Genomic DNA, 14,467 nt, shown 5'->3' with positions numbered 1-14,467 from the left:
GGGGGGGGGGGGGGGGGGGGGGGGGGGGGACTAGGTTTTGTTTGTCCATGAATTTTAATTAATAAGAGGGAATCCTGCTTCCATGGTGCTGCAAAAACTGAACACCGAGTGGATTATGTGTAACAACCTCTGGAAAGATCAAAATGAATTCAAAGGACAACAGATAATTAGATTCCATGGTCTGGAACCAGAGTGAATCCAGTTTGGGCTTGTTTATTTGACTTTATCTTTTATGCATATATCTTAATTTCTGAATATTCGAATATATGTTACTGCTTTTATGGGTCTTTCTAATCAAAGATGCTGGTTGAACCATGAGGTTGTGTTTCACACTTGACGTTGACTCATTAAATGACAAAAACCACGTATTAATGGTAGTATTTGGAATGATGTGGACTTATTTTCTATCCTTAATTTTGTCAAACAATCTTGGTAGTGATGCCACGTGGCTTGATAATTATTCAAAGCAAAGTCAAATGCCATAGAAATGCTTAATTATGTTATGCAACAGTGATTAGTAGAAAATATTTACTCAGTTTCCTTAACGATATTAACTACACCATTCTAAAAATATCTTTGGGGTTATTCACTAAAAGAATTTAAAAGGCTTTCTCTTTCATTCTTTTTGGTTCTTCCAAATACTAATTATGGATGCATATCTTCCCACGTCTGTTGATCTGCTCTTTCTAGAGATTTGTACCTTTTCCCTTCCAAAATGTTACTGCTGCAATAATTCTCGGATTCCTTTTCGTAGAAAGAAAGGACAAAGAAGTTATTCATACTAGTGGAGAATGTTTGCAAGAACGAAGGTGGGTTATGCCTTTTCAGTCTAGAAGTAGGGTTTGAAACGATGGTGGAGCAAAGGCCGTCATATCAATGGTGTTGAAGGTGCATTTATGATTCTGAACTTGTGCTCCTATTCCAGTGGCTATGGTTCCAGGTTTGGTACTGGTGTAAGATAGAAGTTCGGAGAATCTTGGATTGAGTTGGTTTGGAAAGTTGGAACAACGGGATAGGTGTATTTGTTGGTGAAGTACACTGTCGAATACTCAATTCAAAATCATTTTGATTTGCTTGTTTCTGAAAATATTTTATCGTTTAGGCATTGTAGAAAATGAAGATTTCTAATTTGGTTCAATTAAAGGAATAGGAATGATGTAGATATAAATCCTGTATTTTGCAATTAGAAGAATTGGACCCAAGTTCCAGATGACAGTAATCACCTTGATAGAGAGAGAAATTATTGAGATAGAAATCCGTATTTTGCAATTAGAAGAATGGCAGCTAATCACCTTGGTAGAGAGAAAAATTATTGAGTCTAGAAATTTGTTGGTGTTCATCTGCTAATAAATTCGTTAGACTTAATGGAAAGTTACTATGGAGATTCTGATCTACCATATATGATAACAATTACGTTCCTGAAAATATTTACTTTCCATTATTTGTTACTATTTGAGTATTTTCTTCACTCGATCACTCTTCATTAGCCTCTTCATATTTCTAGCTCTTTTTTTTGGAGATGTATCATATCATTATGATATGCTTATTAGATTAATCTGGCACATTTGTCCCAAGAGTAGTGTATAACTTCATTCAGCTTCTGCAGATCATAATCTCTTGCTTATATATATTGACGATTCTTAAATCAAATTTAGTCATTGTCTAATGTTGTAGGGTTTGCTGTTGGCAACATTCAAATGCAAATATGTTATTACCAATTCTGCCTTTTTTATCCTTTTTCTTTTGCATGTATTTTTTTTCCGGTTTAATGTTTTCCCTGTTAAGTAAACTGTTTTTGAGATGCATACAATTTATGAGGGGGGCGTGTTTGTCCGAATTGATCTTATTGATATATTTAAAATGTAGACGTTAACTATGCTTTACTCTCGTTTCTTGCAGTTGAAACCAACTCATGCTGACTGAGCAGCGAGTGGCACCGATGAGAGGTCACTGATTGATGATGTTGAGCGGAATTTCTATTTTTAGAACACTAATGCAGTTTATTGCAAATATCCATGGATATTGGCATTAATGTAATGACCTTTTTTGGCTTGTAGATACTTGTATAAAACTTGATTCTGTTGTTGATTTGTTTAAACATCCAAAAGGAAAGACAAATTTGTCTGCTATGAAAGAACATTGTAGCAGTTCCAATTTCGATATTTTCATTTAGTGCTTGTTTGAGCTCCATTTTTGGTTATAGAATGTATTTTGGAATAGTATATTGATGAAGAATGCGTGGTTGAAAAATAAGGAAAAATTTTAAATTTATGTGGAATATTACTTTATTGAAGAAGGTGTGATTAAAAATAAGAGAGAGGAAAATGTAGTTTCAAAATAATGGAGATCAAATAAGGGCTCAATAAATGACTAAATTACAATGAAGTCTTAACTCGAATGCTACAAAATCCCTAACGACTAAAATTACTCAACAACACCTAGCTAAATGTTTGATTAAATAATAAAATAACATAAAGAGAAAATAATTAAAATAAAAGTAATTAGATTAGAAGCTTAAACTATTTCAATCCTGTATTGGACCATTCTCTTCCTAGTCAAAAAGATTATTTATCGAATTTGTTGATCCCAAAAATATTGCTAACAGATACCGTACTCACCCGCGCATACGTGAGTCTAGTCCAATACGTTAAGACACTCAAATGGATAGCTCAAAGGCGTGGGAGCGACTCAAAAGCGCGGGACAAGAATTTTGAAATTTGGCGAGATGTTTGCATAACGATTGTACAATAATTATCAATCGATGTTTGTAGAATGTGGATATGAATTCGTATAGTATTGTATTGTATTGCAAGATGGTAAACATGTTGTTGTATAAAATGTATTAAGAGAGCAAAGGATATGTAATCTTGGTTCTTGTATTGAATCTTGTATTATCCTTCAGAGAGATGCATGGGAGAGTATTTATAGTATTACAAGTTAGATCGTGGCCCTCGTTTGGTAGTACACATGGTCTCATCTAGTTAGTTTACATGTCAAATTATAGATATCACACTTGACTTCCTAGCCTGCTACACATTTATTAATCGACGATTTCACGCTACTTTGACAAAACAAGACACTTGCATTTTGTGATGGGTGTCTCATCAATCAATCAGGAAAAATCCTTGTGTAAATCCGAATCTCTGGGGAGGAGTGCTGCTTAGAGTTTCAGGACCTCTGTATGATGAGCCTCGGAGTGAAGGGCCTTGGCAAGAAAGACCACCTCAGCCTATTCACTTTGATGTCAGCATTTCAGCCACGTCATGGGTGTTGTTTAAGTTGCTGGTCGACTTCTGTTGGCCTGGAAGCCTCGACTAGGATACCACGTGGTTCGGCATAAGTGTCACGTCAACATGTAACAGAATCCATGATCAAAATATGATTGATGTCTTGACATCTTGAAATGCAGTTGACATGAAAGAACAACTTTTTATTATCATATAAAATTCCATTTGGCCCCTTTTTTAATTTTTTTTTTTTTTTTGGAGAATGGATGATTGAAAAAGAAGAAATTTTTTTCAGTGCATGTGTAATATTATTTTATGAAATATTGTGTGATTGAAAATAGAAGAGTGAAAAATGAAATTTAATTTAATGGGGCCAAACGGGGTAAGCAAACCGTATTAACAACCATGAGTAAGAGCTTGTGTAAATATAACTGTTCCATTGAATATTAATATAACTTCCATAACGAAGACATTTTTTTCCGCGATAGAATAAACATTTGTATCTGTCCGCTATAATTGAACTGTGTATGTTTTCTAGCTACGAAAATCAAACTCAGAACCATCTTATACTTGGACAAAAAGTACAAGACTAGAAGCTCGACCAAGAGCTACTTAGCACGATCAGTATCTCCGGCCATCTTAATTTTCTTGCCTCTTCTTGAATAGGTCAAAAAGGGTTTTGAGAAACCACGCTCGGCATTTTCAAAAGCTTCTCCATCCTCAGTATTGGCGTTAGCTTTGCTGCTTGATTCGTTCTTTGCCTCACTGCTTCCATCCAACCGTTTACATTTCAATGGATTTTCAGCGTCTATCACCGCCTTGGATTCTGTCTTGGGTTGAAGAAGTTCCAGAGGGAGAGAAGCAGGATCCAGATCCCAGCTACCTTTTGGAACATTTTGAGCTTCAAGACCAGTCAGCACGTAGGACGGGACCTGATGAGAGAATCGAAACATCTCTTCTCTTGGAATTGTATGGAATTCCATTGGGTCCAAATGCTGGCGAAAAACTGACGTGAAGCCAGCAACTTTTATCATCGGAGAGACAACGACACCTTTGTCTTCATTGTAATCTTCAGCAATCACCACCACGTCGTATTTATGTATCACGTCATCTTCAGTGAGTTCATTCCAATCCACGGACCAGTTCTTGTACAAAGCCCACACGTCTCCTTTTGCTGGAAAAATCTGGATTGCCCCTCTAGCACCTTTTTTCCACTTAACCTGATGCGAGAAAGAACTCAAACTCTTATTAACTATAGGCTTTCCAACTCTGAAATAACCGCTAGTTTTTGCAAAGCCAGAAGATACCCAGTTGAGGGGGCCAAATTCTGCAGTGCTTTTTGAGTTCAGCCAACTAATCTCCATCTTGAATGGCTTTCTAGACATCACATCATGGATGAGTGCATAGTAACGTGGCATGCCATCGTCATCATCATACAGGGCCCAAACTTGGTTTTTAGAAAAAGATGCCTCCACTCTGTCCTCGTCAAAATTGCAAAAATTTGCATCTGGCACGCTCATTGACACGGTTTCTTCAACATTTTCATTTAACTCACCAGTGCCATCGCGCATGGAAGAGTTCTGAGGCTGGGCCATCTTGCTGGAACCAAGCAAAGAAGAAATTTTACTTTTATGAATCTTCAAATCAATAACGGCTGATTTCTGCTTGTTTTCCATATTCATGCCCTTCTCATTTGCAGATTCAAGTTCAGCACCAATGCTCCACTGGTTTAGCTTCTTAAGTATTTCTGTCTTAGCCTTTCTCATCAGCATGATACGAAGTTCAGATTGAGACAACTCCTTTGTGCTTGCGAACTGGTCACTAGCAGAAGTAACTTTTTCGGCTCCCAAATTGCCCTTTAGATTTCCCATAGAAATAGTATGGGCCGCCCTGCTCCCTGCTGTACTTTGGTTTCTGTCTTTCCCACTGTTCCTCTTCTGTCCATCTATACGCCTCTTTTTGATCGAATTTTCTGAAGCTGAGGGAGCATCAGTTTTATCCAGCAGAGCCTCCTCACTCCCCCCCACAGATACTGCCTCTCTGTGCCATCTCTTGAGACACTCACCGACTGACTGGACCCTGTGTGCAGTTTCAGTGTTTCTCGTAGCTGAAGCTGTTGAACTTTTGGAACTCACTGCTGCAGCAGACAAACCTGGCTTCTGATGGTGGAAGGACCAAGGTACATGTGAACTGCGAATGCTTACAGAAGCGGGAGCAGACCTCTCTTTCGCCAAAAAGGGCTCTCGACAGTGGGGGCACATTAGAGTTTGGTCAAGATAAATCTTCAGGAACTCATATAGTATCTTGCACTTATTACATGACGTCCAAAAAGTTTCAGGTCTTGATTCAGGAGGTCTGGGGTTCAGCACAAAATTGTTGGCAGGAGTGAACTGATGATGCCTGGCAGGCATCTGTTTCCTTGGAATAAGCTGGGTGGGAAACAACTGAAAATTGGTGGCAATTGTAGGATTTTGATAATTATGAACATGAACAAAAGGAAAATTGGCAGCAGCTTCTGGAGTCATGTGTTGAGGTGGAGTGGCAACAAACTGGGACCAGGTGGCTGTTTCTGGAGTCTTTTGATGAGTGGGAATGTGTTGGCCACCATCGGTTGTTGTCTGATACCTTGGCCAGAGAGGAGGAGGGTTGTAATGTGAACTCCTGGTGATAGCCGGATTCTTTGGGCATGTTGGTAAATTCTGGGCCTTGCCAGAAGTTTCTATATTCCTTTCAGACAGTGAGCTCGAGCAGCTGGTGAAATTCCCAAACATATTTTTATTCGCTGGAAGTGGAGAATTTCTTACTGACACCCTCTGGTGACCACTGAAATTCAGCTTAAGATCATACAATAGTTTGTTGTCCTTATCAAACAGCACGCTCCGTGCTTGAGAAAGAATTTTGAATGCTTCCTCGGCTCCAAAGGACTTGTTTCTATCAGGGTGAAGATCCAGAGCCATTCTTTTGTGTGCTTTACGTAAGGTGTCCACGTCAGCCAAGGGGTCGACACCAAGAATCCCATACCAGTTTACTTCTCCATTTATTTTCTTCTCATAGCCATCATAGAAATTAATGACCTTGAGGAGCTGAGAGAGATTGTCAAGTGTAGGAAATAGAGTTTCTGCCTTCATAGCAAATTTTTTGGCTTCAGCGATGTCCTCCTCTTCTAATTTCTTTTCGGCAATAGCTTTACATCTAATAGCCTCATATTTATTACATTCCATTTTAGATATTCTCCTATTTGTCTCCGCAAACCTAGTACACCAGAAGAATTTTGTTCAACATAAGAAACACACTTAGCATAAGTATATTTCTAAGGATCAATCAACATTAGCAAGAAATAATAATAAAGCATGAATATATAATGGGGACTCTCTAATCTCACAAATAATGACTTCAAACTCGAAAGGAAACAGTAAAAACAGACAAAAAATCACCAAAATCTGAAGAAGCCACTTTTAAAGGCTAGGAAAATATGCGAATGAATGCATCTTCGTATCAAAAAGTTAATGAAACCACCAATCAGGTATTCAAATAATTTTAATGACTTAAATGCCAATTCCAATTATGCAATTCAATGTCTCTTTTGTTCAAAGATCTATATTCTGTGCTTAAAAAGGATTTGATATTCAATTTATCATCTAAAAACATCTAAATACTGAAAAATGGTAGCTAAAAGAAGTGGACAAAGTATGCAATCCAGTAACCAGGAATGGGCTTACAGGAAAGGCACCCTAAAACTAACAGAGGCCAGAAGAAATTCTGTTATTTTTTTCCTTTGAAAAAGAAAATCCAGGCATGAAATCGCAGGATATGTGCATCTTTTAAGTAAATTTTGACTTTCATGTTTCAAAAAACTCCATGATTCAACTTATTACTAGAGAAGTCTACAAGACTTCTGGTCCAAACAAAAGGAACAAAAGAAAAAAAAGAACTGACTAATTAGATGTTGGAATTTCGAAGAAGTGGATCTGAACTAGCCGAAGCCTGAATCAACAGTAGAAGAAATCTAAGATATCACGATTTATGAAAATTATACAAGTCAAGAAGTCAAAGAAATCAATAATACATGTCAGGAACTAAATACATACACACATGCATAGATAAGTAGTAGCATGCCCTAATGGATAAATAGACATACACACACATATTATCATTACAATTGATGTGAATAAGCCTTGCAAACATCAGAAGGGAAACAGCAACAGACAAACTACATTGCCAAACTTCTGAACGCCGCAATACATTTGGAAGCAATCGCAATTGTAAGAACATCTATATTCATTATGTAATACGCATTCTATTGAGTGTAACTGAAAATAAAGGAAGCATTAAAAGCTACAAGCCAATAACATAATCCGACAAAATATGATACTAATTTTTAAGGATATCCTAATTGGTAAGATCCAAAAAGTTGAACGTGTCTTTCTGCATTGGTTCCATACAAGTCTGAAAAGCCAAAAGATGTGGAGAATGCAGCGGAAAGAAAAATGGCTCTGAAAAAAAAATAAAAATAAAAATAAAAAATGCATTGTTTGACAGGCAGGATATTTAATTTTTGTGACTTCTATAAAATCACGACTTAATGCATTGCCCATTTTGATTAATTTAATAGAAACATCTTAATGACATCATATGAGAGCAATCCAAGGCATCAACAAAACCAACAAACTAAATTACCGAACACTGAAACCCCGTGCCAAAGAGGCTTCAAAACTCCGCAAAAAGCTATATCCACACACATATATATTCTACCCTAACATAATAGAAAGGAAAAGACAATATCCTTTAAATGATTCAAACAGATATCAGCAACCTTCACAAGAACTCATATGTGTATTGGCATATAGAAAATGACCAATTGATGCACTGTATCCATCATTTAAAAACCCTTCAAGTTTTCCTGAAAGATCCAATTTTCAGCTACAGTAGAAACTCAATTCTTTTCCCTTTTTACAATGCAAGCAAAGATTATGATTCAATAAATGCTTCATATGAAGCTCAAAAATAGTTTCTGTTCTTAAAAGAATATCCAAGCAATTGAAACAAAAGCAACAGAAACACCCATCAAATAGTTCAAACATAACCAGTGATCCATACCTGATATTTGAGTGAGCACAAAAGATTCCAATCCTCAGTGATAGCGAAGTTTCTCTGAAAGGAAAAGGAAAAAGCATAATTATTTTATATACAAACGACTTGAATTGGAATGTAAATTCAAAATTCGAAAAACCCATAAAATAAAGATTTATAATGGTCAAAATTCACATGCAAAATCACCAAATGTAGCAATTTGACTATAACCCCTGAATTCCCATGTCATCAATAAACATGCAATCAACATTCCGAGCTCTATGAATAAATATATATATGGACACGTATAAATGATCAAACGGCAATGGAGTACATGTATATGTAGATACATACAGAAAACTTTCAACATAAATAAAATTGTACCCCCTTCAGTAGTAATCTAAAATCGAGGCGCCGTTTGATTAATTTGTTGCAAAAGAAAAATGATGAAACAATGATTTTACACCTTTTTTTTAGCACCCTGGATCCAAAAAATTTTAGCAGAACAAAATCTTCTCGTTAAATTTTGGAAACCCAAAAATTTGTTTGATGTAAAACTGTGAAAGAAACTGCAGATGGAAGGAGTGTATGACAATGCCACCAATTTTTTGCAGTTAAAGAGCCACTTTTTGTTTTTTTGGATTGTTTGAGGCAATTTAAAGTTAAACCCTAACCATGGTTAAATTTTAACCAATGTTAATTTCAATTGATGTCTGTAAGTTAGATTTACTGCAACAATTGCATTAAATAAATTTTCCCTTTTCTGTTCACATTTTAATGATTTTTTAAAATTATTTATTTCCTTTTGAAAACACGAGATATTGAATTATATACTCTTGCTCGACCATTTTAAGCAAACAATCGTAATGTCGTATTTTTTATTGACTCTATGGAACCATATTTCATAATAAAAGTCATGTTATAGTATTAATATCAAACTTATTTACGATCATTATAATCTAAGTTTTATTATAAATCAATTTCATTTATTCCATGGCATGGTTAATGAGAGCGGGATCCACACGACGCACATTCGAGCTGTCATCACCAAAGGCTCCCACAAAATACACTAGTTGTCATCACCGAATGTAGCTCTCGTTTTTTGTTGCAAGAGAAATTATCTGGTGTATGTGAACCTTGCACCAGATGAGATCAACTTTCATCCTTTGATGCAAGTCATACGTCATTGTCCAATTTTAATACTCTACCAGCAGAAATGAGCTTAGCAGCATACGGTTGGCAAAATAAATCATAAAACCTTTTGTTTTCATACATCAGATGTCAAAGGATGTTCTGTACTTCCAACTTCGAGGATTTCAATAAGATAAAGCTAATTAGCAGTATTAACAACATAATTCGAATGCTAAAAATACTCAAAAACTTTGTTATTAAGGATAAAATATTGTAACAACAAATAAGGAATCATAATGTGATTATCCTGTTCAATGTTTCACATGAACATCATCTCAAAAACTGAAATACATGTGAAACCCTTCACAGCACAATCACTTCTGGAAAAATAAAGAACTTGAAACCAAATAGACAGATATTTGTTTCAACTTTTAGAAAAAGTGCAGGTAACAAGCATATCCTTGTTTTTGGTGCTTCAGAATAAAGACAATGAACCAGCTAATGTAGGGTGAAAAAGCTACCAAATGCCCTCGTCCTCGTGCCTGGAACACATTTCCAGTGCAGATCAAACGGGACTAAAGATAAAGTTGCAGGTTCACTCTTAATCGATAGATATGTACAAGAAGCACATCTGCACTTGCATATCAGTGTATCACACACTTCCAAAATAGGCATGTAAGATAATTTAAAATTTAAACAATATTCACTTTGGTTGAATTTTAGTACGTAACATAACTATTAGAAGCACGATAAAGCAGTCAAGTAGCATGGTTCCTTAATGTATATGCAGTATGCTCCTTTTATAATAGACAAGCTTTCTTGAAATGGATTACCATTGATCTCAGTTCTATGGAATATTCAATGTTTAAGATCATTTTGTATCGTTCAGTAAACAAATTCCATTTCCAAGAAGACACTCGAAACTAGAAAGTTTAAGAAACCCACCGGGTGGACTGTTTCTAAAGTGAATGGCAAAAGCAGCAAGCCTTAAACTTTCAGAATTAGACTTTAAACTTTCGAGTTTTTGGACATAAAGAGATGATGCCCAAAATGCATTAGCTAACTTGGTTTTGAAATCAGAATAATTATTTTCCTTAAATTTTTTATGGTCAAGTACTAAAACATTTGCTATTCTTGGCTTGCTAGATTACCTATACATGTGTCTTGTGTCAATCTTCCTAATGATTCTTGACTTCATATTTTCTTTCTTAACCTCTCCCCCCCCCCCCCCCCCATCTTCCACCATTTTTCAATGACTTGACAGAATTGTTTATTAATTCATCTTTATAAGATTTGACACAGTTTTAGAGTTCAAGTCAACTTATTACAACCCTCCTCATGTACCTGAAATTACGACCAGCTAATAGAAGGCCAAGATTATCCTTTAAGGAAGTGCACAATCCCATCTTATGGCAGACACAGCATATGCATCAGCAAGTGTTCATTTTATGAGGAAAAGAATAATCTACCTCTCTTCTTGATAACAGATTAAAGTAAATTCCATGATCAATCTGAAAGTTTATCAACGAAATTTGTACAAATTAGAATGTAATGCATTTGGAGGCTGATGAATATCTTGATGAAATGACCATCAACGTTCACATGTGAAGCATATGCTCATATGCAATATAATGTTTTCACAGTACTATATTATCAGTAAGGATTCCACACTACAATGCATTTGTACGTGGGTTAAGAAATCGGACTTTACTGGCCAAAACAAGCTTCATTGATACTTATGGTTTCAGCAACTATCGATGCATGTTTTAAGAAACAAAATATAGCTCCTTTTTAGTCCCTGCTACTATTATGTGCTCTTCAAAACATGTAATCAAGGTTTTCAACAACTTTCATCACTTCACAGCCTACTCTATTGTCAGTCTCCAGTTCCAAAATGTGAAAGTAACTAAAAAAATACCAGACATGGTACTCTAATAGCCTAATAGCCGTCATTATCCGGGTTATTCTTTCACATTCAGGCATATCCTCCAAATTGCCTTCAGATTTCCAGAGAAATTTTATGGGCAGCCATATTATGTGCCGTCAATGGGTTTCCTTCTTTGGCATCGTTCCATTTCTGTCCATCTACATGCCTCTTATTCATAGGCTTCTCAGAAGCTGAGGGAGTATCAGTTGTGTCCGGGGCAATGTTATTCTTCTGTAGAGCCTCCTCACTCCCTGCCATAGCTACTACCTCTTCACGCCCTCTCTTGAGACCCTCAAAACCTGACTGGACCCTCTGTGCAATTTGAGCGGCTATGATATATGAAGCTGTCACACTTCCAGAATTCCCAGATGCGCCAGACATACCTGTCTTCTGATGGTGTAAGGCACAACAACCAGGTGAACTGTGAATACTTCCAGCTGGGGGGGCAGGCTTCTGTATTGCAAAAAAGGCCTCTCGACAGGAGATGCACAGAAGATTTTGGTTGAGATAAATCTTCGGGTACTCATATTGCAACCTGCAACTAGTACATGATGTCCAAAATGTTTCAGGTCCTGGTGGAGGACAAGGGATCGCATGAGGATTGCTGGTAGGGGTGTGCTGGGCAGTTGTCCGATTCCTTGGCTGGGATGGAGTGCGAACGAACGATCTGGTGCCAGTTTTGGAAGTCTTCTGACTATTGGGAATATTCAGGGCAGTGGTGGCAGTTCTCGGATTCCTTGGCCTTGGTGGAGTTGCAGCATACCGAGAACTGGTGGCTCCTTTTTCAGTTCTTTTAGGACGGGGAACATGTCGGGAAGCAGCTGCATCTCTTGAATTCTTTGGCCAGAGTGGAGGATTGTAAGGTGAACTGGTAGCAGTAGCTGAAGTCCTTGACTTAGTTGGCATCTGCTGGGGCTTGGTATCAGTCGACATATTCCTCGCATTCTGTGAGCTGCAGCTGCTGGTGAAATTACAAAAACTGTTTCTATCCGCTGGAAATGTAGGATTCCGAGCTCTTAAATTCAGCTTCAGATGATATGCAGATCTCTTGTCCTTATCTGACAGGACTTTCCATGCTTCAGAAAGAATGAGGAATGCTCCAGCAGCCCCAGCAGACTTGTTTTTATCTGGGTGAAAGACCAGAGCCATTTTTCTGTATTTTTTACGCAGTGTATCATCATCGACAGAGGAATCCAGACCGAAAATCCCATACAAGTCTACTTCTCCATTTATTTTCTTTTGAGAGGCAACGTAGAGGTTAATGACCTCCAATAATGCAGAAAGCCCCTCAAGATTTGGAAATAGACTTTGAGCTTTTAAAGCAAATTTATTGGCTCCGACAATGTCCTGATTCTTTATTTTCTTCTCAGCAAGACCTTTACACTTAATAGCGTCATCTTTATTACATTCCATTCTAGAAATGTCGTATTTGTCAATGAAAAACTAGTACACCAGAAAACTGAGTTCAGAATAAGAAATGTAATTAAGCAGACCAATACACGTACAATCCAAAAACGAATGATGCAGCAATAGCAATAATGTGGATTAAAAATCTATCGAGTAACGAATTTGATGAATTCCATCAATAGCTTCACAAATATCAAAAGGGGAACAAATCCTTACAAACTAGATTGACAAACTTCGGAGGGCAACAAATATATTCGTAAACAACCATACGTTAATGACCACGTAAATTTTTATGGATAAACATTTCAAATGAGCATAACTGAAAATAACGGAAAAGCAATAAATGCAAAACATAACCCGACAAATGATATAACTAATTCTTAAGAAACCCTAATTAGCAAGATCCATTCAACTAAATGCGACTTTCTGCATCGATTTAAATTTTCATACAAGTGTGAGAGCCAAAAAAAGTTTAAAAGGAAGTAGGGAAAAGTAAAATGAATACATAAAAAAGCATCTTTTGACAGGATTACCATTTTCTGTGAGTTTATAAAAGTCATGATTTAATCCATTGCATGTTTCTGTTAGATCATTTTGAACAGGAATGACTGAATGGAAACACGTTAATAAGGTTAAGTAAGAGAAGGCAAAGGCAACAACAGGGACCGACAAACTAAATAACAGTATATAGAAAACCACGGGCCACCAAACCGAAATTGAAACCCCATTTACAACCATTTTAAGTAAGCAAGATGGTAACCAAAGTTCTGTCACTGTGGAGTTGAGGTAGTCCGCACAGTCAGTCAACCATAAAACCATAGCCCTGTTAGATCCCTAAGGGCAGTTTTACAAAAGAAAGTCCCAAAGCAAAATCCTTTAAATAATTTAAGCAGACATCTGAAATTAAGTATAGCAATTGAAACCCTGTATTTTATCATTCGTAGCTTCTTTAAGTTTTCATAAAAGATTCCAATGTTTATTGAAAGTGGAAACTCATTTCTTTTCCTCTTTTATGAGGCAAGCAAAAAAAAAAAATTAATCAACAAATGCTTCAGATGGACTCAGTATCATCTTTTTAAGAAAACAGGCATCAATTCCAAGCAATTCAACAGATTTAACAGCACACTCCTCAAATAGTAGAAATGTTCTTTCATTCTTTCAGAATCATACAAGTGAAAAACTTATATCCCTCTCCCCCATGGACCCACCCTTAAAAAGAAAAATAAACTTGCAAGCAAAAATTTGCAAATCATCTAGTGCTTCAAAAAACGATAAATAAATAAATAAACAACAGCACAGAGTACAAGAAAATCAACAAGGAATGCAGAATTAAGACATATATGTACATAATAAAACAACAGCTAAGAACAACTGCACACAAAAACACAATATATACGTTTCTGCATAAAACCATAGAGATTTATATTATAAAAAACCTCTCTTTTGCAGCAAGTTGAATCTATGAGATGCCTGAAAAAAAAAAAATCTTTCTATAGCTTTTCAGAATTCAGAGTACAAGAATTTTACCCAGAAACGCTTCTTGCAAAATTTAGGGACCCTTGTGCAGAAATAAATTTTCTAAAAAGTTCTGTAGAAAGGAGAGTGACAAAATGGCCGGGATTTCCTGAATTTATAGGAATCAGACGGGGGGATGTTTTTTTCCCCGGGCGGGGGGGGGGGGGGGGGGGAAAAAAAATTTTTTGGG

General features: G+C 36.6%; 3 protein-coding genes across 5 annotated transcripts in view; 1 reads left to right on the top strand and 2 right to left on the bottom strand.

Annotated features, from left to right (window-relative positions):
• LOC111373929 (nuclear transcription factor Y subunit C-1-like) overlaps positions 1-2,190 on the top strand; it is a 5,771-nt gene extending 3,581 nt beyond the window's left edge. For both annotated transcript variants that reach the window (XM_022996522.1, XM_022996523.1), the window contains one exon: positions 1,900-2,190. Coding sequence is in view for 1 of the 2 variants with exons in the window: in XM_022996523.1 (XP_022852291.1) it covers positions 1,900-1,903 (4 nt within the window). In the remaining variant the exon portion in view is untranslated. The remainder of the gene's footprint in view (positions 1-1,899) is intronic.
• A 1,459-nt stretch (positions 2,191-3,649) lies between these two features.
• Positions 3,650-8,911, bottom strand: LOC111373928. The gene is made up of 3 exons (XM_022996521.1): positions 8,764-8,911; positions 8,325-8,378; positions 3,650-6,479 (listed from the first exon to the last, which is right to left on the bottom strand). The coding sequence occupies exon 3, from the start codon at positions 6,446-6,448 to the stop codon at positions 3,836-3,838; it is 2,613 nt and encodes an 870-aa protein (XP_022852289.1). The 5' UTR covers positions 6,449-6,479; positions 8,325-8,378; positions 8,764-8,911; the 3' UTR covers positions 3,650-3,835.
• A 2,223-nt stretch (positions 8,912-11,134) lies between these two features.
• LOC111373927 lies at positions 11,135-14,407 on the bottom strand. Of its 2 annotated transcripts, none has more exons than XM_022996520.1 (2): positions 14,290-14,407; positions 11,135-12,814 (listed from the first exon to the last, which is right to left on the bottom strand). In XM_022996520.1, exon 2 carries the CDS (start codon positions 12,766-12,768, stop codon positions 11,428-11,430), a length of 1,341 nt encoding a protein of 446 aa, XP_022852288.1. In that variant the 5' UTR covers positions 12,769-12,814; positions 14,290-14,407; the 3' UTR covers positions 11,135-11,427. The 2 variants fall into 2 exon arrangements, with proteins under 2 accessions (XP_022852288.1, XP_022852287.1); XM_022996519.1 differs by having other exon boundaries at positions 11,135-12,798; positions 14,290-14,406.
• Between the last annotated feature and the right edge of the window lie 60 nt (positions 14,408-14,467).

The sequence above is a fragment of the Olea europaea genome, unplaced genomic scaffold (genome assembly GCF_002742605.1).
Source record: "Olea europaea var. sylvestris unplaced genomic scaffold, O_europaea_v1 scaffold1181, whole genome shotgun sequence".
Lineage (NCBI taxonomy): Eukaryota > Viridiplantae > Streptophyta > Magnoliopsida > Lamiales > Oleaceae > Olea > Olea europaea.
This window is presented reverse-complemented; position numbering and strand designations above follow the sequence as displayed.